The sequence below is a fragment of the Oryx dammah genome, unplaced genomic scaffold, assembly GCF_014754425.2.
Source record: "Oryx dammah isolate SB20612 unplaced genomic scaffold, SCBI_Odam_1.1 HiC_scaffold_14, whole genome shotgun sequence".
Taxonomy (NCBI): Eukaryota; Metazoa; Chordata; class Mammalia; order Artiodactyla; family Bovidae; genus Oryx; species Oryx dammah.
Window position 1 is genome coordinate 32,492,678 of NW_024070198.1, and position 25,120 is coordinate 32,517,797.

Sequence of the window (25,120 nt, forward strand, 5' to 3'; positions counted from 1 at the left end):
AATACACACTTCCCAAGCATGATCTCTTTAGATTTTCACAACAACCCTCTTAGGTAGACCTACTTCTCACCGGGAGTTTGCACAGAAATGAAGGCTTGCAAGAGGTTACACACCTGGATTGAAATAGGATTTAAACACGGGTCTTCCTGGAATGTTCTCACTTCACTCTTGGTCACCGTGTTCAAGCCAGTGGGCTTGAAAACCAATTTTTTTTTACCCCCCAAAAAGACACTTGTAATAAGGTATTAGACTAGATGGTTACTGAAGGCTTCCCCTGCCCCCAGCTCTGTTCTGTGATGTTGAGTAGACTCCATTTAAGAGCACTGCCATTTGAATGAAATGAATCTGGGAGACTGGCTCTAGCCTTCTCTTCTTCTGGTGCTTACTGTTGCAGTTTATAAGAGTGTACTCACCACTCGCACAGGCTAAGCAATACAGGGGACACAAAGGTCTACAAGACACCGTCTTTGTCCTTCAGGGACTTAGCTATGGCAGGACCGGGGAAGGTGCCTCATGATCCCAGCAGTGGACAGAGTATGGTGTAGACAGAAAGGATTGTGGGTATCTGAGGCTGGAGAGACACGGGCATTTTCCAAAACATCCTCCCATCATAAAAGCAGTCCAGGTATAGGCAGGTTCAGTGCGAGTGGCAGTTAGACCCTGGTCTCTGCACACACGGCTACATTCCCCCTACTTTGTTTGGGAACCACCCAACATGTAAAGACTGTATTGTTTCTAGGGACCTGCCTAGTATGTATTCACATCAGAAAAGAGCTCCATGTCCCAGTAGCCCTCTCCCTCCCCACCCCCAAAGCCAGGCAGCAGTTAAAACGTCATATCTCTTCACTCCTTTCTGCCCCCGCCCCTACCCATACTATAGAGTTTTGAACGAATAGGAAAAAACTAGTTGGCTTGCAGACTCAGGTGTACAAAATAATATGATAGTGATGCTGGGCGTAACATGTGTTTAGCTTTTGTTGGAATCCTCTTCTCATGCATGTGTCTAACTGGAAGAGGGAGAATTAATTTTTCTCACATATCCGTGAACTTCACTATTGCTGAAACGCTATCTTCATCCTTCGATGCACAAGTAGAGAGAGAGGGTTTCCCCTGCATTTCTTGCCTGGAAGATAGTCATGGAATTTGTGCTTCTGAACTACAAAACGGAACTGTGCCATCCTTCAAACAGCTTCGCCCAAAGAATAAAAATAACAATAAACCAGCATTCCTGTGCTTACCGTGTCTCAGGTTTTATATTTAATACTAAGCCCTTCCCATGAATTCTTTCAGAGCTAAGACTTGATCCATGATTAGGATTCAAGTCTCTTAACTTTTTGTGCTTGTATGGAACCTTCTGGTTCTCTGGTCTAGGGGTCATGGCTGAACGGAAGAGGTGCCTGTGGCCCTCCATAGGCAGATCCAAGATGCCTGGGTCCTGAGCCCCGACCTGCTGAATCAGGTCCCTGTGAAGCTTTCTTAGTAATAGGGACCCATGTTTGTGATAATCATCTTGAGAGATGCTTGACTCAGCAAGGCTGAGAAATACAAGTCTCACTGCTCTTCTCCCATCATAGGCTTACACACTTGCTTTCTTCCATTGTTTTTGTGGCCCCATTCCCTCAAAGTCCTTCAGCTCCTCAGGGACAATGTCCCCTCCCCTGGCCTATCTGTGGTTCTTCCCAGGGTCCCAGAGTTTTTCCACAGTTAACTCTAGATTGTCTGGGGCTGGTCTGCGTTCATTTCAGCAGTCGTGTATCTCTCCAGATAAAAAACTTCTAGAAGGCAGCAACTCTCATTTTCCTTTCCTCCTGATTGTCTCCAGTCCATCTGATATGTGTGCCCCTTGCTCTTTTCCATCTCCACCCCAGCACACAGTGGGAGCGTTTTTGTTGGGTAGTTTTCGAGTTGTCTGAGACAGAAATGGTTCCTGAAAACTCCTCAATGCGTGTCTGTGAGATGCTGGCCCTGGCCTTGGCGTGGCAGTCCTTCACTCTGCTCACTTTGGTCATGTCCAGACTTCCGTGGCTGTTCCTGGGAAGTGTCACTGGGTGCTTTGAATTTCAGTGTTCTGATTGCAGAATGGTAATTCACAGTACAAGGCTTCTGTGAGCCACTAGTTATATCTGTCTTTCTCTGAAAGTATCCAGTTGTTTGTAGGAATCATTAAGCCCGGCACTTGAGCATGTGACTTCTTTTTCTGGTTTTGGTTTTTTTCCGGGAGCATCTAGAAAGTGCGTATTTTCCTTTCCAAACACACCCATGGAAAAGTTAGAAGCACCTTTTAAAATGCCTTCCGCACAATTAACTGTGGTAAGAAATACTCTTACTGTATCATACCCCTTCTTCACCTATTTTTATTTATTTTTTAAAAAGACAAGAAAAACATAAAGAGAATTAACTGCTTGGCGGTCCCTGAACTCAAGAGGCGCTAGTGGGCAGCACTGGAACCTTCCTTCTTTTCTTTTAATGCAATTCCTTTTCCTTGATGTTAATGCAAGTTGTGCCTTCCTAAAAGTAATAAAAGGAAATGAAGACACGTTCTAAAATGAAAGTTGACTCTAATCCATTCATCATCTAATACTAGCCTCTTTATCTTCGCTGGTACCTAATCTGGTTAAATGTCCCTGTTGTAGGATTTTAGTGAAAATCCTCTGTTGGGAATAGGGTTTTTTGCAATTGGATTACTCTCGGTAAATGGCCCAGTAGTTCGCTTGTTTCAGCTTAATTTTTTCTTTGTGATCTTGCTGGGCTAAGTCACAGCATCGTATGGGGAGGGGGAGGGATGATTGAAAGAAGGGTAGGGAAGGAATGGAGAATAATTTGGGCAGGTCTGATCATTGCAACTAGAAAAATCTTTAAGATGCTTTTCTTTTCTTTTTTAATCCTCCTTCTCTTCACCTGTCAACACTTCCCAAACATAAAAATTGCCTGTACATTGTTTTCCAGAACTGCTTGTTTCTAAAATGTGTACACACCCTTTATTAGCCCAATTCATCATCATCTAGTTAATTTGTTAGCATTCCTGTGACTTCCTAATGAGATTCGTAATGAATCCAGGCTGCTGTAATCTGCATAAAATATGCAGGTGCTCGCCTGGCAGTTTAGAGCTTTCTGGTAAAGTTCACACTCCCAACCAGACCAGAGTGAGGCTTTTCATCCTTGCTGCCTGTGAAGGATTGTAGCTTGCCCACTGGTTCTAAGGAGCCAGGAGGGCTTCAGAGCCTGGGGTGGTGGATGAGGTGGCTGGGATTAGGGCCCTGCCAGTTTCTTACAACGGAAGCCTTCCCCCGTGAAGCCTGCCTGCCTCCTGAAGGTCCCTCCCGTGGGGCCCTGGAGTGGGAGAGACCCCCACCTGCAGAAGCACAGTAGGCCTGGGGGATTAAAGCCATCACTTCCGATTTACCTGCCGATGGGAAAAGTGCAGATTCTTGGGCTCTGTGACGGGATGGTGGTGGTGGTGGTGGTGGTGGTAGAGAAGGCATTTTAAAAGCCAGGCTTGGTGGTGGGGGTGGGGTGGGGGTGTAAAGACCAAGGTACACCTACCCAGAGAGCTGAATCATCACCCTCTGCTATTTTAGTACAGGGACCAGGGCCAGGCGGGGTTGACTGCACTCAAGGAATCCAGGTGGGAGGGTGTGGTCGGGGCTGCCGGGTCGGGCTCCTGGGCCGCGGAGCCGGCGTGACTGTGTCCTCTTCTGTGCTTATTAATCCAGGTGGGAGGGCGTGGTCGGGGCTGCCGGGTCGGGCTCCTGGGCCGCGGAGCCGGCGTGACTGTGTCTTTCCCTCCCTGCAGTCGAACAAAGTACCGGTTGTGCAGCACCCGCATCATGTCCACCCTCTCACGCCTCTTATCACATACAGCAATGAACACTTCACGCCGGGAAACCCACCTCCACACTTACCAGCTGACGTAGACCCCAAAACAGGTAGGACGCATGCTTGGGTGCAGAGAAGGGTGCTGGTCGCGGGACCACTGGAGGACCTGCTGTGGTGGGCGGGGGCTGGGGGGTGGTTTGGGGACTTGGGCTGGGGGCAGTGGAGGGCCCCCTGTTCCTCTCCCACGTGTTGGCCAGGAACCTCTTTCAGGAAACCAGAGCCTGGTGAGGGAGTGGATCTCTCCTCCCCTTTGGAGAAGTCCATTTTCAGTGCTCAGGTCTCTCCAGAGCTCCAGGTAACCCTGAGGGGCTCTCTTGGGAACCTTGCTATGAGTTCTGTTCTCAGGAGTGGCTTATAGCTCCAAGAACCTCAGACAGACCTGGAGGCAGTAATGCTTTTGGAGGCATCTCATGGACTCCTCCTCAGCTCCATGGGAGTTTAAGAGCCCTAACAGCATGGTTCCCTGAAGCCCCAGCTCCCTCGGTGGCTAAGGGACTATAGTCCCTTGGCAGTGACTTGGTGCACCCCTGAGAGATCGCATCACTGGGTTCTGTATTCTCCTTGCTGATGGGCTCTTCCTCCCCTGTAATATCCTGAGTCTTTATTCTCAAGCCCATTTTACAGACAGGAAAACCCAAGTCCAAGATGGTTTCCTCATTGCATCAAGGAACAGCCATTAGGATCTCAGGCAGAAGATGCCACATGACTCCATCCAAGTGCCTTTTCCCAAGAGTGGGGAGAGGAGGAAGGCGAGGTTACTTGTAGCTCCCCTGAAACAAGATTTAAAACAAATTGGGGTGGTCTTGGGAGAACAGCTAAGGCCAGGGTGTCTCTTTACCGCCAGGCGATGTACTTGCTGGTGTTGGTTTCTCTTCTTAGCTGGTTAATTAGCAGGATGAATTCAGAATGGCTATTCCATGTCACTTGGTCGGAAGGAATTGTTGGATGCTGGGCCGAGGTAGACTGCCTGTTCAGGCCGTCTTTGCTGCCCCTGAATGAAGCCACACATTAGCTGGTTTTCAGCAGCCTCTGAGCCCCCTTTGTGCTCGTGGGGGACCGAGCCTGGCGCTGGGATGGCTGGAGGAGGCCGCCAGCCGGCCCCAGGCTCCACGAGTGAATGGCAGTTTCAACGTCTCATTTAAATAATGGTAGTACAGGGAATAGCTTTTAAATGGTTATCGTAAAACATATGATTAACGTCTGCGGACTGTTTACTTTTCCTCTGCGAACATTCTTTCAAGTGTGCGAGTGGCTTGGTGTAGGGTCCAAGCCCAGCTAATCTGTTTGGTTTTTGTAATAGAGAGAAAGCAGTGTCTGCATGAAAATGTCACCCAGGGAGGCTTAATTTACAGATTAAAAGCTTCCTGAACGAATTTTAAAAAAATGAAATAGTTTTCATCTGCGAACACACAGCTCATTCCCTTCAGTCCTGTTTTAATTCTGAGGAATTGTTCCTTTTGCTTTCCACTTGAGGGGTGTCGGTCGACTGCTCTGGGCCTGAATTGTTCCCAGCCCTCTTGATTTCTAAGAAACCAAGGATTTCTCAATTGCAGGATATGTGCCTATGGAACTAATGGGTGTGTGGTGCGTGGACCTTCAGAACTCACTCCTCAGCCTCATGGTCCAGCAGTACCCCATCCACGGTGGCCTCTGTCCCCTAGAAAGCCAGGTTCTAGAGCCAAGTGTACTAGGCCTCCAGCATCTCCTGGTCTGGTCAGTTCAGATTCTTCCTTAGATACAGTGTCAAGGCATTGGTTGAGTTTCTCCTGCAGCTCATCTTCAAGGCAGAGTCTGACAGATGTAAACAGTTGTAAAGAACCCGCCTGCCAGTGCAGGAGATCATGTGGGAGACAGTGATTCGGTCCCTGGGTTGGGAAGATCCCTGAAGGAGGGAGATAGCAACCCACCCTGGACTTCCCACTTGCCTGGAAAGTCCCGTGGACAGAAGAGCCTGGTGGGCTACAGTCCACAGGGTCGCAAAGTCGGACACGATTGAAGTGACTTAGCACAACTTTTTTAGATGTTAATTTTTAGAAGCTGATTCCTTTTTTAGAAAGAAGTAACCTTTCTAAAAGCTATAACTCAAAAAGTAATTTAGAAGCCAGAGGGGTAACTCTCATGCAGGAAAGTCATTAGAATTAAAGAGAAAATGACAAGTTGTGAAGACAAAGGAATCTAATATTACTCTATCCCCTACTATGTGCCAGCCCCTTTAGATTTTTTTTTTTCCAATTCAAATAATCACACCGATCCCATGAGGCAGAAATATCCAAGCCGGCATTTTCTAAGTCTGTATGTATTTAGCCAGTGTATGATCCATCTAGAAGAAGATGAAGTTTTCAAGCTGGTGCAGAGGGATAATGAGATGAAACTTACCGACAAGTCTTAGGATCAGACTCATGGAAAACAGCTCATGCTAGGATTACAGAGGCAATGTCTCTCTTTATCCTCTCCCTGTTCCCATCACTTGATGGTTTCTCTTCCCTTCTCTCTTTCTCTTGCACCGAAACTGTGGCTTCTTCTTCCAGGAATCCCACGGCCTCCGCATCCTCCAGATATATCTCCATACTACCCGCTGTCACCTGGCACCGTAGGACAAATCCCCCATCCGCTAGGATGGTTAGTACCACAGTAAGGAGTTCCATTTTTTAATTTCCTTTTTGTTTCTTACATGGGCATGCTTATTATTTATTCTGTGTGTGTGTGTCTTCAGAAGACAGGAGAGAGGAGGGAGGGCCATGCATGGGTGGGGAGTCTTGGGGAAGATGCTTGCTGATCTGCCCAGTGGAAAAGCAGGCAAGTCAATAGCCATTCAGATGGATGATATAAGAGAAAAGCTATTGATATTCAGCATTCTTAACCCGTGGTCACCAAAGGCTCTAGGTTCTTCTCTGGGAACGAAGATACCCTTAAGGTACTTTGGGAATTGCAGAAGACTCTGAGGGCTTCTCTCCTGTGAGGCCTATCCTGCCCCTTCCGGGGGCAGCCCAAACTGGAGTCCTGTCATTGGACTGAGGCAGCAGAGGAGTGGGTTGGTTTTGAAATCAGGGAGTGGGAGTGGGTGGTCACAACCCCACCCCCCACCCCAACCATCATTCCCAAGATTGGCAGCCACAGTGGAAATTTGCGTCTTTTGAGAAGCTCCATGTTCTCCAACCAGCATCTCTCTCTGAGAGTCTTTGCATGTTAAGTGACTCACCAAACTCTGAGGGGAGGGAGTGTGGGGTCATTGGAATCCTCACTACAGGGTACGGGGCCTTCTTGAGTATCAGCCCTGGGTCTTGGCAGTGCTCCACATCATCAAACTGGCTTTTACAGTTTGTCTTCCTTTCACCTAGTCTTGCTTTTATAGCACCAGCCATTAACCTTTCCTAGACAACTTTAACATGTATTTTAAAATCAGAGTAGGAAGTCCTTTAACATGGAAGCATACTGTGTTTGTATTTGTGTGCATGCGTGCAATACGTGCTTTATGATGGTGTGCTTTTGTATATATCTTTCTCCATGTTTATCAGTGATCTCTACTGCTTGAAAAACACAGGACCATTTGTTGAATCCTATCAGGAATAAATCCTGGAAAAACGCTCAAGTTTGGGTCTTGGGGAAGTTAACCTTTCATGACCTTAAAGAAGATATAGTTTCAAAGTGGTTCACCTCTTTTCCCCAGTTCCACCTTGATTTCTCCAGCTCAGCATATTCTACAATTTCTTTTTTTTTTTTAAAGGAAAAAAAAAAAAACTTGTATTACACAGTGGCTGTACTAAATACCAACCCCAGGTGTAGTTTCAGTTTATTCTTTTGCTCCTGAATTTTATTAGGAAGGGTGGATGTGGATGGGAGTGTGTGTCCTATTTCTTCTTCTTCAGTGGGTGGGGCTGTGCCTCCGCTAGTCCTCAGTCCTCAGTTGCCCCATTCAGCTGATGGGGAGATGTTTGAAGGCTAGATAAAAAGGAATAGCCAACTCAGACAACCCTCTGTCAGGAAAAGTTGTGTGTCTTTCATGAGGATGCTATTTTGCATGTTGCTGTATTTTTTAATTATTGTAATGAGGTGTGATTGTCTATTGGTTACCCACAATTCTTCTTGGGGATTCTCCCCCCGGTAACTCTTGTCAACACTTGTTAATTTGACAAAAGGCTACAAATTAAGCTCTGTTAATTTAATGTTTTCTCACCGAGATCTAAATACCGAAAGAGGCCCAAAGCGCAACTGAAGTCCTTTGATTCACTGCACTTTATTTTGGTATAAATTTACATTCATTATTGTTTTCCTTTGGATGTGTAGCCCTCAATTAGTGTGATGGCTCCATTAAAGCAAGCGAGACTTCGCCTTTAATTATTACAACAAAACACCTAGTTTCAGCTTGGGGAGAGGGTCTCTATTGACATAAGCAAAGGTTATAAAATTTAATTAGCCATTCCTATCAGATTTATGGCATTCAAATTGTTCTGTGTTTCTTCCCTTTGATCCTTCCTGTATAATCCCCAAGATTTTTGTTCTGATCAAATGAGAATAAAGCTTACTGTGCAGAGAGAACTTTTCCTTTTTCTTCTTTTCCTTTTCCCCACCCCCACCCCCATTTGCACGTTCTCACCATGTACCCCGCTCTTTGTAGGCAAGGTCAGCCAGTGTACCCCATCACGACAGGAGGATTCCGTCACCCCTACCCCACAGCTCTGACTGTCAACGCTTCCATGTCCAGGTGAGTTCCAAGACCCAGCGCCTTCAACCAAAGCCATGAGTCACTTTTCAGAAAGTTCTCTGGATGCTCCCAGACCATCCAGGCATGTCTGCTATGTGTAGGTCTAAGGGTCTAAGACCCATAGAGTGTTAGGCTTTTCTCCTAGAAAATACTGAAAAAATTGCTCTGGATTTCCCAGGATGCCACAATTTTAAGGTTGAATTACTGAGTCAGTATTTTTAAGAATTTAAGAAGGCAGGAAGAAACAGGACATGGGGAGCTTTTTAAAGTGTTATTTCTCTGTTGCCCTAAACCAAGGAAGAAAGGAAAGGGTGTAGGTAAGTTTATTACTGTATATACAAAGAAGAATTTGAGGGAGGTTTATTGGTCTTTGCAAAGCTCCAGGCTCGTAAGCAAAAAAGAGCATTCCCCTCTCGCCCACCTACCCAGACACATCTCTGTCTAAAGTAGCAATGTCCAGTAGAAATGGAAGGTGAGCCTTATATGTAGGCAATATACAAAGAGAATTTTAAGTTTTCTAGTAGCCATATTTTTTAAAAGAAGAGAAAAGAAAACTCAGTTTTTAATGATTAATTTTATTCAACCTAATTAGTCAAAATATCATTCTGACACATTATTACTTACTGTAAGCAACTATTAATGAGTTCTTAACTTTTTGTGTACTTAGTTTTGGAATCTGATGTGTATTTCACACTTACAACACTTTTCAATTTGACCTGGACACATTTCAAGTCCACAGTAGCCATATGTGGCTGATGGAGACCATGTTGGCCTGTGTGGCTCTAAATTTTTTGAAGTTTAAAAAAAATCCTCCCTGGTGGCTCAGAGGGTAAGGCATCTGCTTGCATTGCGGGAGACCTGGGTTCGATCCCGGGGTCGGGAAGATGCCCTGGAGAAGGAAATGGCAACCCACTCCAGTACTCTTGCCTGGAAAATCCCATGGATGGAGAAGCCTGGTAGGCTACAGTCCATGGGGTCGCAAAGGGTCGGACGCGACTGAGCGACTTCACTTTGACTGTGTATACATTCACACGTCTTTAAGCATATAAATATATATAGAACACATACACATATACCCACATGTGTGTACCTAGATCTTTTTAATCCCCATGTTCTCCTTTCCCCCCTTTCTAATTAATTCTGGCTAATTTTTCAGTGACTGCTCGTTTATTTACAAACTGGTTGGCAGCAGTATGTTTAAGTAGTCACTAATTGCTCCTAATGATAGTTTTATTTTCTGTTCATCTGATTTTCAGTCAAGTTAATTAAATCGGTGGAGGTTTAGACTTTCCTGATGGGCTGCAACAGCAAATCCATTTTGAGGATGGCACCTAATTAACTTAGCATGCATTTACATGGCAGGGATGCCATCTCCCAGCCTCCTTCCCCAGTCTCTGTAGCCAGCATGAGGACCCTAGATGCCATCTCCCAGCCTCCTTCCCCAGTCTCTGTAGCCAGCGTGAGGACCCTAGATGCCATCTCCCAGCCTCCTTCCCCAATCTCTGTAGCCAGCGTGAGGACCCTAGACCAAAGGAAGGGTTGGAAAGACAAAACATGATGCCTCTTTTCCTACTTAGGAAACAGTGAATTTGGTGGAGGAAAGAGTAAGAACTACACTCATGAAGAAGCATAAATTGTAGGATCTCTAACGTTTGTCATCATGCCATGGGTATCGTGCAGCCGTAAAGATCTGTTTCCCACCTGTGATAGATCATGTCAGTTTCTAAATCCACACCAGTATTGGTTAGGCGGGAAAATGCTCGTGTGTCCTCTTCTCTAGCAAGAAGAGGAAGGTTATTCTCATTAAGTAATGTCACCACAACCTCGGAAAGCCTGGGAACGAACAGGGAATCTCCCAGGAGGAGAACTGCTCGTGAGCACCGTGGACCCATGGCTTACCTCCTCTGAACCAGCATTCCTCCGACGCACCGGGCTGTTTTTCGTGTTTGTTTCTTTGGTGCGTTCCAGAGGTTAAAAGCGGTGCAGTAATCGTAGGATAGGGATTGAGGTTAAGCTTATTGATTGAATTATCATTAGGAGGTTAGCCGATGATTTCTAGGTGGGCAGGGGGTGGAGGAGAGGAAGGGAACGATGGGAGGGAAGGTTAGGGGGCTCAAGGTGTGGGGGGTAGGCGGCCGATTCCCCAGGTAGGCCTTATGAAAGGTAGCTAGTTAAAAAGCGTATACAGCAAATTAAATACATTATTGTGGTAATGGGGTGACAGAAGTATGGGTCTATTATACTTATGGCAGTTATAGGGAATGTAGGCAGCTTGCCCTGTTCCAGAACACCCTTTGATATTCATTCTCTTCAGCAGCGGGGCCAGGGCTTCTCAGAATTAAGTGATGGGTCATTATACTTTAAACACCATGGAGAAGCCTAGATTGGCAATTAAACAGCTCTTGCTGACACTCACTTGTGCCACCCTGTGACCCCCTTTAGATTGAGATGTTGGAGCTCCGGGCCCTCAGCCTGCTAAATTGGCGCAAGGCTCTTCTCCTGACGAGAGCGGGCTCTGAAATCTGCCGGCTTCAAAGGGAGCGAGATCATGTATAAACCATAATGTGGGTGCACCGTGGCTCACAAAAAATAAGGCAGGAAGAGATGAAATGTTACAAGTGCAAGGGGGGAAATGAGAGAATAATGACAAACCTAATGCAGCTCAAAGCAGGCTTGTTGCACAGGAAAATGCGTCCTACTGCTTGTGCATAAAATCAAGGCCGGCAGATGACATCCAGTTAACAGAAACGTGTCAACAGTGAAGGGAAGTGCGAGTGGGGAAGGCAGAAGCCCCTGAGACAGCCAGAAACAAAAATTAGTTGTCCTTAACAAGTTAAGGTTCATCATTATATTCTGGCTTGGAGCCATGAAAGCAGACGGGGGGATATAATGAGCTGCTTCGAATTTTTAGGGTGTTTATTGCATTGCACGAAATAGTTGTCTGCAGAAAGGAATTTCTTACGTGAAAGTATGTGTATATCCCATACACACACACACACTCAAACATGAGTCCCTTTCTCTGCCATACATTTCTCAGGTATAGGAATATGGATGTAGGTATGTGAACTTGGAAGTATTTGGTCTTCATGGCTACACTAGAAATGTTTCCCCACCCCAGAATGTACTCAGATTCTGGTGTCTCACTGTGGTGTTTGGTGTACACACACAGACACAAACACACACATGCACACAGAGTGTTTTTTATCTCTCCCCCTTCTCTCTCTCTCTCTGTCTGTACACATATTCTCATTCAGCAGGAAGGGAATGTATGTATTTGAGGAATGTCAAGCCTTTAAAATTCACAGTAAAAGCTGCCACAACACCCACTGCTTCACCCAAGGGCTTCAAAGAACACATGTTCTTAACTTACGTTTTCTCAGAGGCCTTCAAACTCTGGGAAGGAACAGGGTGTAACTTGGGAGCCCAAGTACCTCCCAAGCTTTGTTCTTTATTTTTTGTTGGGGGAGAGGGGATGGGAATGGAAGTTACTTTTTTTTTTTCTCAGTCTCTCTCTTTCTCAAGGTTTTTCTTTTCTTTCTTTTTTTTTCTTTTTCTTGACACCCTAAGAGAACTCACATGACTCTTATTTAAAAAATCATGCTGTTGTTACCAAACTTTGGTAAATTTGTCAAGGCAGCTATGGGAGAAAGCCACATCAGCGTAGAAATTCCAAGTCAAATGCCCACTGTGATTTTGGGCCCTCTTCAAAAATCTGCATTATTTATTGGTAATTTCTCTGTTGACCTGTGCAGAGTCAGTTAGGACTTTTAATTTTTCACCTTTCTTCTGATGAACATTTGCTACATTCTTTTGGTAAAATGAAAACTACTTAAGATTTCCAGTCCACATAGGAAAAGAACCTTGTAAATACGTACAGGATCCTTGTGAACTAACTGTCACAACAAAGTCTCATTAGCACCTCCAGTGACCAGCAGAATTGACTTCCTAAAGAGCAGGTGGTCCTTCTCTGGTTGCTACGTGGGGTGGCCATGGTTTGGATTTATGCTGAAGGCAGCAGTTGCTTGATCTGGGGTCCCCCTTCACCTAAACTTGCCTGATAATATCAGAGCAGAACCTGGGGGCTGCCCTTTTGTTTTCTTTGGGGGAATCGCCCCTTGTAATCCCTCATTCTACCTTTCTGTACAGTAATGTACATTCCTTTAAGAGGGTGGTCCTTCTAACCGAGAACAAATTGTGACTCCAAGTGTATCAGAAAAGACGAGAGTTATAGGTTGCATCCAGAGAAGGCAATGACACCCTACTCCAGTACTCTTACCTGGAAAATCCCATGGGCGGAGGAGCCTTGTAGGCTGTAGTCCATGGGGTTGCTAAGAGTCGGACACGACTGAGCAACTTCGCTTTCACTTTTCACTTTACTGCATTGGAGAAGGAAATGGCAACCCACTCCAGTGTTCTTGCCTGGAGAATCCCAGGGACGGGGTAGCCTGGTGGGCTGCTGTCGATGGGGTTGCACAGAGTCGGACACGACTGAAGCGACTTAGCAGCAGCAGCAGCAGCATAGGCTGCATCCTGTTGTCAGTTTGGAGATGAACCAAGAGCATTTTAAAATTAGCTCTGAATGTTCCGGCTAGTTTGCATGGTTGAGAAATGCCAATTTACAGCTTAAACCATGTCCAAAATAACATGCCTGAAAGTAAACAGTGTTAGAGGAAAAACACAGACTATTCTTTTCTTTATTAATAATTCTGATCATTCTTTATAAGGTCTTCTAATGCATAGGCAGTATTTTAAGTAAAAGCAATTTAGGAACCCTAGAATTTTAGAGTGGGAAAGGATATACAAATCCCAGAATTCAAAAGCTTCACTCAGGGGGGGTGTCTGTGTAAAATGCTCTTTGGGGCCATCTCTGATACAAAGTTATTTAAAACATCCGTGACGTATGTTGGGAACCAGATGGCAGTGATTTGGATTCCCCCCATCTTTCTGCCTCACTGTCTGCCATTACTGTCAAAACGATGGGACCACAGCAGCAAAAGAGAAATAAAAATTTTATTGCGTTCCCATCAACAGAATGAGGCCTAATGAGGCATGCGCGGCATTGTCGAAACATGTATGTATACTTCAGCTGCGTTAATATTTTATTTAGCTGTCAATATGCAACAAAAGATTTCATCTTTCATTCTAGTGCTGATTAGGACTTAAGAAATAGTCTTAGATGCCACTAACAAGTGTCCTCCCAAACCAGTGGACTTGTGGTCTCCAGCAAGTAGTCCAAGCCTACTTTGCCGCCCAAGTATACCGGCTGAACTTGTCTTTTGCTGAAGACGTTAGCAATCGTAATGTCTCATGTCAGTAGCAATAATGAAGGGGAAGATTGGCTTTAATGACATTACGAGAATCATTATGTTTAATCTAGCACTAATTAATGCTGACAGGTTTCATATGCCTTGGGTTGCTTTCATGTGAGGGTTGCGTGCTGTTTCTTTCTTTTTTTTCCTTTTAATTGTGTGTACACATCCCTCCCCATTCATGCATTTTGAGTCTGACGATTTACACAGCTTTCTGTCTTCCAGGTTCCCTCCCCATATGGTCCCGCCACATCACACTCTACACACGACCGGCATTCCCCACCCGGCCATAGTCACACCGACAGTCAAACAGGAGTCCTCGCAGAGTGACGTTGGCTCACTCCACAGCGCGTAAGTGTTCTCTTCTGCTTCACGTGCGTTTAGCCCGTGGTGCCTGGGTGGTGGCCCTGCCCGAGGTTGGTCAGACTTCAGTAAGCATCTGCCTTACAGAGAGGGAGGCATGTGCCCGCTGTAGGGGAGAACACAGCTCTTTCCTTGTGTCCTTGGAGGGACTGGGATTTGCAGGCACTTCTGCCTGCCCGTGTTGGAGACGCAGGCGACTCAGGTTTGATCCCTGGGCTGAGAAGGTTCCCTGGAGGAGAAAATGGCAACCCAGTCCGGTATTCTTGCCTGGGAAATCCCATTGACCGAGAAGCCTGGTGGGCTACAGTCCATGGGGTCACAAAGAGTCAGACACGATTGAGCACACATGCACCTTCCATCCCTGATCCCGCAAGAGACACTGGCTGAGATGGAAACGGTTACAGTGTGCTTTTCCCTCTGGCTGGGGAAAATTTTGTGTTTGTAAACCTTGAGAGTCTCTTGGATTGCAAGGAGATCCAACCAGTCCATTCTAAAGGAGATCAGTCCTGGGTGTTCATTGGAAAGACTGATGTTGAAGCGGAAACTTTAATACTTTGGCCACCTGATGCGAAGAGCTGACTCATTGGAAAAGACTCTGATGCTGGGAGGGATTGGGGGCAGGAGGAGAAGGGGACGACAGAGGATGAGACGGTTGGATGGCATCACCAGCTCAATGGACATGAGTTTGGGTAAACTTCGGGAGTTGGTGATGGACAGGGAGGCCTGACGTGCTGCAGTTCATAGGGTTGCAAAGAGTCAGACACGACTGAGCAACTGAACTGAAACCTTGAGGAAGTGATGACAAAATCTCCCTCATCCCCCACCCCCAGGCTGTTTTTGTTCCATTTCCCAGGATGGAGAAGACCCGGTAGAAGTGTGCTTCTCCTTCTGAGTCGCTTAGAGTGTTGAGCAGGCAAGGAGGCGGGCTTTCTGGTGTGGCGGAAGCTGACCTCGATGTTGTTCATTGGGGTTGCGTCTGTCTGTTTTGTCCCTATCCAGAAAGCATCAGGACTCCAAAAAGGAAGAAGAAAAGAAGAAGCCCCACATAAAGAAACCTCTTAATGCGTTCATGTTGTATATGAAGGAAATGAGAGCAAAGGTTGTAGCCGAGTGCACGTTGAAAGAAAGTGCAGCCATCAACCAGATCCTGGGCCGGAGGGTAAGTGGCACGCCTGCTGGGAGAAGAGGGCCAGAATAGGACATGGTGGGTGGGGTGACAGGTCCCTGTCCCCATTGGTTTGGAGCGTCCTTTCCCTTCAGCCAGACTCTTGATTCCTTCCATGGTCTTTGTGGAGCTGGAAGCAGTAACTCTGCCTTCGAATGATGTTCACAACAGCCACACCCCGGTCTTCCCCACCTGCAGAGAGCAAAGACTCGAACATCACAGACGACAAGTCAGGTTTGGTCTGGGCCCCCCTGTTAGTGCCAGGCCCCTGCAGACCGTAGGCATCTTCAGATGACACCGTTTGTGACAGAAGCGCTGTCCATCCCCCCGGCCACAGTGTGGTTTGTGACGTTTCTGCGTGTCTCTCTCCCCCCTCACCCTGTCCCCTCCAGTGGCACGCGCTGTCCAGAGAAGAGCAAGCAAAGTACTACGAGCTGGCCCGGAAGGAGCGACAGCTTCACATGCAGCTGTACCCCGGCTGGTCCGCACGGGATAACTATGTAGGTGGCTCCTTTTTCTCGGGACTAAAGGCTATAGAGATGTGGTGGATGTCCATCTGGACAAAGGAGATGTAACCTGCCAACCTGCATCGGGCTTCAGTACCACTCAGTCTGCCAGCTGTGACTGTTAGCACCTTACCCCAGCACCAGATTGGAGGAGTCTGCCTTAGCCTGCTGCAGGGCTCTATAAACATGGGATAGTTCTTCAAGGAGGAGGAGGAAGGGGGCTGGCGTTCCGGCTCAGGGGACCTGTGGGGCCAGGTTAGGGCTGTTCACACCTTCTGCCCACATCTTTGAAGAGACATGGCTCTAGAATACACCCAGCGAGGCCTGTGTGTTTCTCAGCAGTGATGCCAGCTGGAAGGAGAGCGTTTACTTCTTCATGGCTGTTCTAGCGGGGCCTTCACCCTTAAGAGGGAAAAATGAAACCGTTCGTTTAGTATGTGGTACAGTAGAAGTTGGAAGCCTAGTGCATCTTGAGAGAGGCATGATGGGAATATCTCTGAAAGTAAGTAGGCAGTAGAAGCCATCATTTGGCAGAATGGATGAGGTGACACAAGGGAGGTGTGTGTGTTGGGTGATGTGTGTGTCCCTCAGCTTTTTGTTGGCTCTGGGATTTGCCTAATCCCCTCTCCTTCGTTTTATAAAACACTGTAGGGGTTGGTGTCTTTACTGATCACAGTGATTGTGACACTGTGGATTCTTCTCCTCCCATAAACTGGCTCTCTTCTGTCACCCCCACCATTCTTTCTTAGTCTGGTTTTTGGCCAGGAACTCAAGTTCTGGGCTCATTCACCTCTCTAAAGGATGAAATGTCTCTTATTTTGCCTCATACTTCGTTACATGGCATTTAGTTTCATGAAGTGCTTTTTACCATCCACTCTTTGGGGCCAGACAGAACCCGTCTTAATGCTGGCAGCAGGCATCTCCTCCTGTTTCTTGTTGATGGTACTGAGCCGTGGATGATTCTTCTACCATCCGTGCTCCCTGACCTAGCTGTCCTCTGGCCTTCACCTGTGGTGGGGAAGCTCTCTGTGTATGTGAGTTGAGATCCATTCAGTTACTGCTGTTTGTGAGCTTACTGTCAGCACAGTGTTGAGGGGATTGAGTTAAATCAGAGCCGTCTCAGAACTTAACCAGGAAGCACAAGACATCTGCTTTGAATGTGTGGGTCCTGGAATAAGGCTGTTTTCTGCTTGCACTGCCCCGCCGTTGCAGGTGTCATCACTCTTTAGTCTCACACCTTTACACACATGCCTGCTTCTCTACTCTTTGCCATGTGCTTGGGGAGGACCGAGACACCTGTGTCTCCATCTCCTCAGCCACCGGTCTCCTTGTAGGTCCCACGCGCTTCGCTCAGCAACAGAACAGATTCCTCCTGGGGAGTCGAAACAGGAGTCAGTGCTTGTACTTCCCAATGACACACTGGCTCCTGTCAGAGCCCTCGTCACTCACAGACGGTCAGGCGCAGGCTCTTAACTGCTTGGGACCTTTCCATTCGTCCTCAGCATGTGTGCGGTGGAGGAGCCTTCTGGAGCTGAAAGGAAGAGGATAAGAAAGCTAACGCTCTCCCACAGGCTTGCTGACCTCACCTGACCTCGAGGTGGAGACTGCCAGCAGCGGGCAGGCCCTGCAGCTCCCCACACATAGAGCCATCTCATTTCAGGACAGCTGCTCTCCTGGTTTCGGGTCAGAAGTTCTTAGAGTTCATCTCCATCTTCTCCCTGCTACAGACCCAGTTCTTTGAGGAATCTAGAATGGTACCACAGAGAGGAATTCAGCTACTCTCTAGGTATCCTATCTCCAGTAGACATTTTGGGTCAGACGATAGCCTTCGTGTACAGCCGTGCAGGGCGTGCACTGCACAACTTTAGGGTGTGCCATTCACCCTGTGGTCTGTGTGCATATTACCTCCTGGAGTTGTATAGGGTTCTGTCTCCACAAAGGTATGGGCTGACTTTGTGAGAGCTTCAAAAGAATACTGCCATGGACTTTTCCTGGACTCAAGACAAGATATTGCCCAAGGCTTCTTAAGAAGTGTTTTCTAGGTTTCAGAAAGTTCTCAAGACACTTGAAGTGATTTTAGCTTGGTTTTACATTGGGGCGAGGTTTGGTATAATGGGGGAACCCCTGAAAAGACTTGAGAGATCAAGTTTAGAGGTAATATCTGGATTTGGGGCTGTAGGAGCTTTACCACTTACAAGGGGTACTGTCAGATTCCTTTATCAGTGGCTCATTGCACATGGCTTTGAACACACACAGCCCTCCATTTGTTGCCTTCTTTCATTCTTTCCTTCCTCTCTCATTCACTTCCTCTATCATCTCAGGAAGCGGTCTGGAACAAGAATTAAACTGTTCAGAGGTTCAATTGTGGTGGTAACTATTTAGCATTTTCTTTTACTGACTTGACATAGAAGCTTCTATAAATTACTCTGGGTGTTGTCAAGTTCTGAAGGTTCTTCTGGAAAAAGTTTTCTGAACTAATATCCTTATGCCTCTTGCACGTTCCTGCTTTTCTAGCCGGGTGGTGATAGAAGCCTTTATATGCTACTTTAGCTGAATAGAATTGAGTAAAACAGTCGCATTTGGGGGGTTGGACTTGGTACACACTCTGGAACACACAAGAAAAGATTTCGGTCAGAGAGTAATGTCTAACCCGTGACATTGTAATAGAAGTTACTTCCTTTCCAGCTCTTCTGTACTGAGTCAAGGAGATAAATCCCCAGTAGTTTGCATATGGTGGGTTTTTCCTCCCTCACCACCTTATTTGAGGCCTTTTCTTTTGTTACATTTAAAGAGAGAACAAGGGGGCCGCCTCCCTTGAAAGGCATCTCCCTGTTCACTTTGCGGTATTGAGTCATTGTTTCATATCTGTGTAAAAACACAGTCCCTGCCCTCTAGAAGCCTTTAGTCTGAACAGTCATTGCCTCAGTCATGAACACCTCAGTTTTGTATCCCACATGGATGGCTTCCCAGGGGTGAAGGAATTGTCATCTGCCTTTCAGAATATATTTCTGGAGACTGAACACGGGTGAGCCAGGCACAGAAATGGTTCCGTTCCAGGCAGTGTAGCATCCGAACCATTTCTGTGCCTGGCTACGGTTTTCTTCCAGGTTCCTAAATAAACTGAAGCTAGCTCCTCCTGCCTGTTCCAGGATGGCCGGGGTAGCGCTTTGCTCCTGGCGTAGGAGAGGCACAGACATGAAGGTGGGCTGCTAGGGCTGATGAGAAAGCACACAAGCTCCTTTCTTTGTTTCTTTTTTAAAGTTGTATGCCAAGGAATGGAACATGTTTCTAGTGGAAACAGTGAGGGCCCAGACAGATTTCCCTGATGCCACAGGCCCCCAGATTTGAGAGGCTTTCTCTAGGACTCTTGACCCTCAGCCCTCAGGTAGATCTAAGACTCTGAGGCATCCCTGCCTTGGCGGCCCCCTCACAGAGCCGTGTGGGTTCTCAGGTTTTCTGCCTATGGCTTTTCTTTCTGGTTTCTTCTTGAGTTGATGTGAACACACCATGAGAACTTGTGAAAGTCACTCAGTCATGTCCAACTCTTTGTGATCCCATGGACTATATAGTCCATGGAATTCTCCAGGCTAGAATGCTGGAGTGGGCAGCCTTTCCCTTCTCCAGGGGATCTTCCCAACTCAGGGATCGAACCCAGGTCTCCCACATTACAGGCAGATTCTTTACCAGCTGAGCCACCAGAGAAGCCCAAGAACCCTGGAGTGGGTAGCCTATCCTTTCTCCAGTGGATCTTTCCATCCCAGTAATCGAAGGGGGTCTTCTGCATTGCAGACAGATTCTTTACCAGCTGAGCTACTAGGGAAGCACAAACTAAGCCGACCACAAGGCAAAGGATATTTGGGTGTTCTGAAACAAATAGACGTGACATTTTGCTTGTGACATATCATATAGACCAGGCAGCTAATTCACGTGGATGGGACCAGAGCCATTGGGGTGAGGGAGAACTAGTTTCAGATAAGGAAGGAGGTAGTTACCTCTGCAGAATTCATCCCCACTCCCTTTGCATATCCACATCCAGGGCCAGACCGTCAAGATAGCAGGGAGGGTCAGGTGGAGAATGTGAATGACTCCACGCACTGCTTGACCCATAATCCATTCAGAGCCTTCCTCAGAGGACAAGGCAGTAAATATGAAGGTAGCATAGCCTAGTGGATAAGGGCTGTAGAACTGAGGTCACCTGGGTTCCCATCGACAGCATCGTCTGATAGCTGTGTCATTTCAGGAAACTGCGTGCACCCTGTATCTCAGCGTCCTTATCTGTAAAATCTGATGGTGATCGTGCTTGTTGAACAGGATTGTGTGAGGATAAATGGGTCTCTAGGCATAGCACACTTAGAGCCATGTCTGGCATATGGTATGTGCTCAATAAATGGGAACTGTTACTACTAGTCACTTCAGTCGTGTCCACCTCTTTGCTACCCTATGGACTGTAGCCTGCCAGGCTTCTCTGTCCATGGAATTCTCCAGGCAAGAATACTGGAGTGGATTGCCATTCCCTTCTCCAGAGGAACTTCCCAACCCAGGGATCAAATCTTGGTCTCCTGCATCGCAGGCACTTTCTTTACCATTTGAGCTACAGGGAAGTCTGTATTACTAGGAGTATTACAGTCATTACACAAGTGGAAAATGGTGAGGACCAAATGTTCTCCTTTATGGATGTCCACTCAGCAGTTTGAAAAGGAGCTCAGATGGTTTCTGGTTTTATTTCACTTTTTTCCCCCCTTCTGACTTTAAAATCAAGACCCACGCTACAGTGCTAAGAAAATCCCCTACTAAGTCTTAATTTTTTGATTCCAAGTGAGCAGCTTTTGGCCTTAGTAAGAGATTTGCATGGGGCAAGGGGTTCTTGTGGCCATATCAAAGTCCCTTGGCTCTTGGGCCACTTCCAACCCTGTCTCTCCACACCTCTCTGAATCTTTCCCCATCCAGGCCTCATTTCCACTTTTATGGATGCTCTGGATCGGGTTTGAGGGTGGACACAGATGTATAGGAAAAGAAGTCTTCCTCTCTGCCCCACTGATTCCATCTCTTCCGCTAGGCATGCGCTTCTCTAGCTGGAGCACAGTTGAAGGGTACTTGGACTAAAGGGAAGGGGGGGTTGGAAAACACTCAGGAGTGGGTGTGGCTGGAGAGGGCAGGTGGTATCTCTCCTCCTGCCGCCTCCTCTCCAGGTGAGCCCAGACGTTGTCATCCTCCCATCTGTTTCCTGAAATAATGCCCTGTGTTTCATCTGTTTATCTAGGGGAAAAAGAAGAAGAGGAAAAGGGACAAGCAGCCCGGGGAGACCAATGGTAAGTTAGAATAAGCAGGATAGAGGAAGGGAGCTGTACTCTGAGGACCACTCTTTTATGTCAGGCTTCTATCTGGGGGAGGCAGGAGAAATTCAAGGCCAGGACGGTGTGGGGCGAGGGGAACCCATCTTAGCCAGCCTTTTTGTTTATGCATTTTAATTAATTGCTTCATGACTGCCCTTTTAAAGCTAGTAACATTCATTGTTGCATGAAAAGCACATTGTAAGTCTAGTGGAATGTGTTTTTAAATAACTGCAGAGCCTGTAAGCGGAGAGCGGTAGGCATGCCTAGACGGGGATTTATACAGTCTGCTTATTTTGTATGTGTCTGAGTAAGGATGAGGAGGGTCTAGGGGAGCAGAGGGGATGTGTGCGAGTGTTTGATGTTAACTGGGCTGTTCCTGAATGTTCTGATGCATGCCTTTACAGTGGTCTGTTGCACCCGATTTAAATTAAGGAGGTTTGTCATTCTCTAGAAGAAATTAGAAATACTGCATAGGCAATCTGAGGGCCCTTCGAGAAGGCCAGGCTTTTACAAACGACAAAAACATTGTGAAGGCTTTGTATAATTTGTTCTTTTTTTTCAGAACACAGCGAATGTTTCCTAAATCCTTGCCTTTCACTTCCTCCGATTACAGGTGCTAATGTCATTTTGAGTCATTAAAATAGTTGATAAACTGTTTTTTAATTTTTCTTGCCATTATAGTTTTATTAACATGAAAACACGTATGACCTTTGAACATTCTTTAAAATGACCATCTACATGATTTCGTATGTTTCGGTAGATTTTTTTTTTTTTTTTTGCTTTTGTTGTTTTTTTTTTAATTTAATTTAACTTCTGCTTTGTTTATTTATTTTTCCCATAACAGTTGTTTAAGCCATGATGACAGTGATTTAGAGTTGAACTAACTGTGCAAATTGAATATGCAGTATTTCTTTCAAAGAGACTGGTTTAAAAAAAAAAACCAACAACAACAAACTGGAAGGAATTCAGTAATAAACCTCCTTAATCTAATGGCATTTTCTCATCGCTCCCACTAAGTTTTCTCACGCAAGCATGCAGCCGCAGTATGATTATTTTTTTCCTTTGCTTTTTTTTATTTTCGTTTTTTTTCTTCTTTCACTTTTCTGCTCATAACTTGCAAATCCACTAGCATTTCACTGACTGTACCTGCTTAAATGCCGCTGTGAGCTTCTAACTAACTCCTAACAGCTCATTCACACAGCCTATTGACCTTTATCTGTTCCTCTCTTAATATTAATGAAAATAGATTTAAAGAAAAGATGAACATTCCAAAAGCTGCAATATCCCAGTACCACAACCCCTTTTCTTTCTTTCTTTCTGTTTCGTTTTGTTTTGTTCTGGTTTTATTTGTAGTTTTTTGTTTTTTGTTTTTTTCTTTTTTAAACTGTTGTACTCTGAGAAGAAAAGAGCATGTGACAAACTTAATTCCCTCCTTTGCTTTATTTTCTTCTTTAAGAAAAACAAATTGAGAGGATAAAAAAGAAAAAGCAGAACCAAAAGAAGAAAATTATTTAAAAGCTAGTTCTTGAGGAGCTAACATCCCTTTATCAGTTCAAACGAATCGGAGAGACAGTCCTCAAAGAAGGGATACTGCAGCTTTATTTGCAACAGCTAATTTCACGAGTTGAATAAGAATGTGATTTTTTTTTTTACCTTTTTTTTTGTTAAATTAAAGTTAAAAATCAAAAGTCAATATTTTGTAATTAGTAACCAGGTCATTGATTTATTCCCTTTTTTATTTTTATTTTTTCTTATTTGTATCTTTCTCTTCCCCCCTCCCCTCTCTCTCCCTCCCTCCCTCTCTCTCTCTTTTCTCTCTCTCCCTCTCTCCCACGTCCTTCTCCTCTGCTCGCTTCTCTCTTGAACTCATTCAGACCTGAGCGCTCCTAAGAAATGCCGAGCGCGCTTTGGCCTTGATCAACAGAATAACTGGTGCGGCCCTTGCAGGTGTGTATAGATTTCCCAGATTCGCTGTGCTGGTTTGCAGCTGGTCTATTCGGTCCTTTCCCCCCTTCTCCGGCCTGTTGCTTTGTAGCTCTGTGTGTGGATCTTAGGAGACAGGAGGGCGCGGGACACTGCTCTGTGAGGGACGTGCTTGTCCTCCTCGCTGCTGCTAGCCAAAATGCCACTGTAAAACAGCATCATTTGTGCCTCCTCGGGTCAGCGACAGCAAACCCCAGCGCGCCCCCTCCCAGGGAGTGTTACCTGCCAACCCCTTCTTCCCGCCCGCCCGGGATGGGGGCTCAGTGACATCCATCGTAAGCCTGGCCTAGGTAGAAACAAACAACGTCACCTTCTCCCCCCTCCTCTTCTCTCTCTGTTTTTATTTTTTTTATTTTTTCCTGGTTGTTTTTGGTTTCTGGTTGTTGTTTTTTCTTTTTGTGTTTTATCATTTTATTTTATTATTTTTTCTTTTGACGCATAGAAGTCCTTTCCTTTCATGTCCTTGGTGAGGGAAGACAGCCACATAGAACCAAGGTGATAGTGAAGACAAGTCAGCTGTAGCCGAGATTTTACATCCAACTGAGCACGACCCACCATTGTGTTGTGTTTTTTTGTGTTTACCTTATGCTAACAGATGCAAATACTCCAAAGAAGTGTCGGGCACTGTTCGGGCTTGACCGACAGACTTTATGGTGCAAACCGTGCAGGTATATTCCCTACTGCAAGGCCTTTGGGAAAAATCAAAGCATTCTGTCCTTCTGGTACCTTAGTGCGTCAATGTATTTTGACCTCATTCCCATCTACTTCCCCGCTGGCATCAATGACTAATGATCCTCATTCTTCAAAATTTCCTTGGTAATTTTATGCTATGTCCTCTCCCTAACTTTTCTCTTTCTCTCTTTACCCCGCTCTTCAACATATCCCTGGTGGTAGGACCTAGACCACAGCCCTCACAGACCAGGATGGGCACTTATCCTTTTGCTCTGAAAGCCAGCATCCTGGATCTGGCCTGGCCCTGTCAGTGCTTCTGTGGCATGTCTGCAGGACAGAGGGAGACCCACTGTGTCCCGGGGTTTGAAAGAGCTCAGATTGGCAGTGATAGCATTCCCGTGTACTTGGAGTCTAGACACGTGGAGAAGGGCTCTGGGGGAAGGCTTCTTTTAGTTTTGTTTTGTGTTTTTGTTTATTTTCTGTTTCAAAACCACATCTCTGGACAGAGGAGCTTGGTTAGCTGACATTGTTTTACAGTGCTGAAAAGAAGCGTGGCATTCAACGGCATGCACCAGCTACAGGGCCACAAGCAGAGGTCACGCACTGCAGTGCCACTGGCCTGCACGATGGAAAAAAAGAAATATGTATATGTATCTATACATATATTTAGAGAGACAGAGCTCTGGTTCCAAAGGGAATCAGAAGAGTCCAAATTAAACGCCTGTGTTCCACCTGCAGGTTCTATCCAACCTGTAATTTCAGAGAAGGTATAGGTACTTCCTTCTTGGTGGAGGGATACCAGCTAGTTCCTGTCTCATTTCCTTTCCTTTAATGACCACCTTTGGTTAAATTTGTTGTTTCTTTGTTCTGATACAAGCAGTCTTTGAATTTGGAATATTATGATGGTAGGTATCTCAACACCCAAACATGCCCCCCTGTCTGTAGTGCCTCCCTTGTCAACGTGTCCCTTTCCTCCACGCCCTCGCCATGTGTTCCGTGTTTAGACGTTAGCTCCCATGTCCATTCCATCACGTGCATGCCCACCAGTCTCCTGTGCCTCTACCCCCCGCCCCCAACGCCTTACGAGAGATCAGCAAAGCACCTCGTGTTGACCAGACGTTGAGGGCAGCCGGGGCCCAAGAGCCTTTCTTGAGAGAGACCTCCCTCCACAGGCAACCCTCTGCCCATTGAGTGAGGATGGGGGGCCTTGG

At 46.2% G+C, this 25,120-nt stretch overlaps 1 protein-coding gene across 37 annotated transcripts in view; it reads left to right on the forward strand.

Annotated features, from left to right (window-relative positions):
- The window catches only part of TCF7L2 (transcription factor 7 like 2), a 199,442-nt gene that overhangs the window by 168,528 nt on the left and 5,794 nt on the right, over positions 1-25,120 (forward strand). For 4 of the 37 annotated variants that reach the window (XM_040254985.1, XM_040254979.1, XM_040254982.1 and 1 more), the window contains 8 exons: positions 3,794-3,926; positions 6,405-6,507; positions 8,492-8,578; positions 14,113-14,238; positions 15,250-15,409; positions 15,808-15,915; positions 21,182-21,230; positions 21,817-21,867. In XM_040254985.1, coding sequence (XP_040110919.1) covers positions 3,794-3,926; positions 6,405-6,507; positions 8,492-8,578; positions 14,113-14,238; positions 15,250-15,409; positions 15,808-15,915; positions 21,182-21,230; positions 21,817-21,867 — 817 coding nt within the window. Of the gene's footprint in view, positions 1-3,793; positions 3,927-6,404; positions 6,508-8,491; positions 8,579-14,097; positions 14,239-15,249; positions 15,410-15,807; positions 15,916-21,181; positions 21,231-21,816; positions 21,868-23,128; positions 23,202-23,832; positions 23,906-25,120 lie in introns of all 37 variants that reach the window. The other 33 variants (XM_040255018.1, XM_040255005.1, XM_040255019.1 and 30 more) reach the window with 18 other exon arrangements.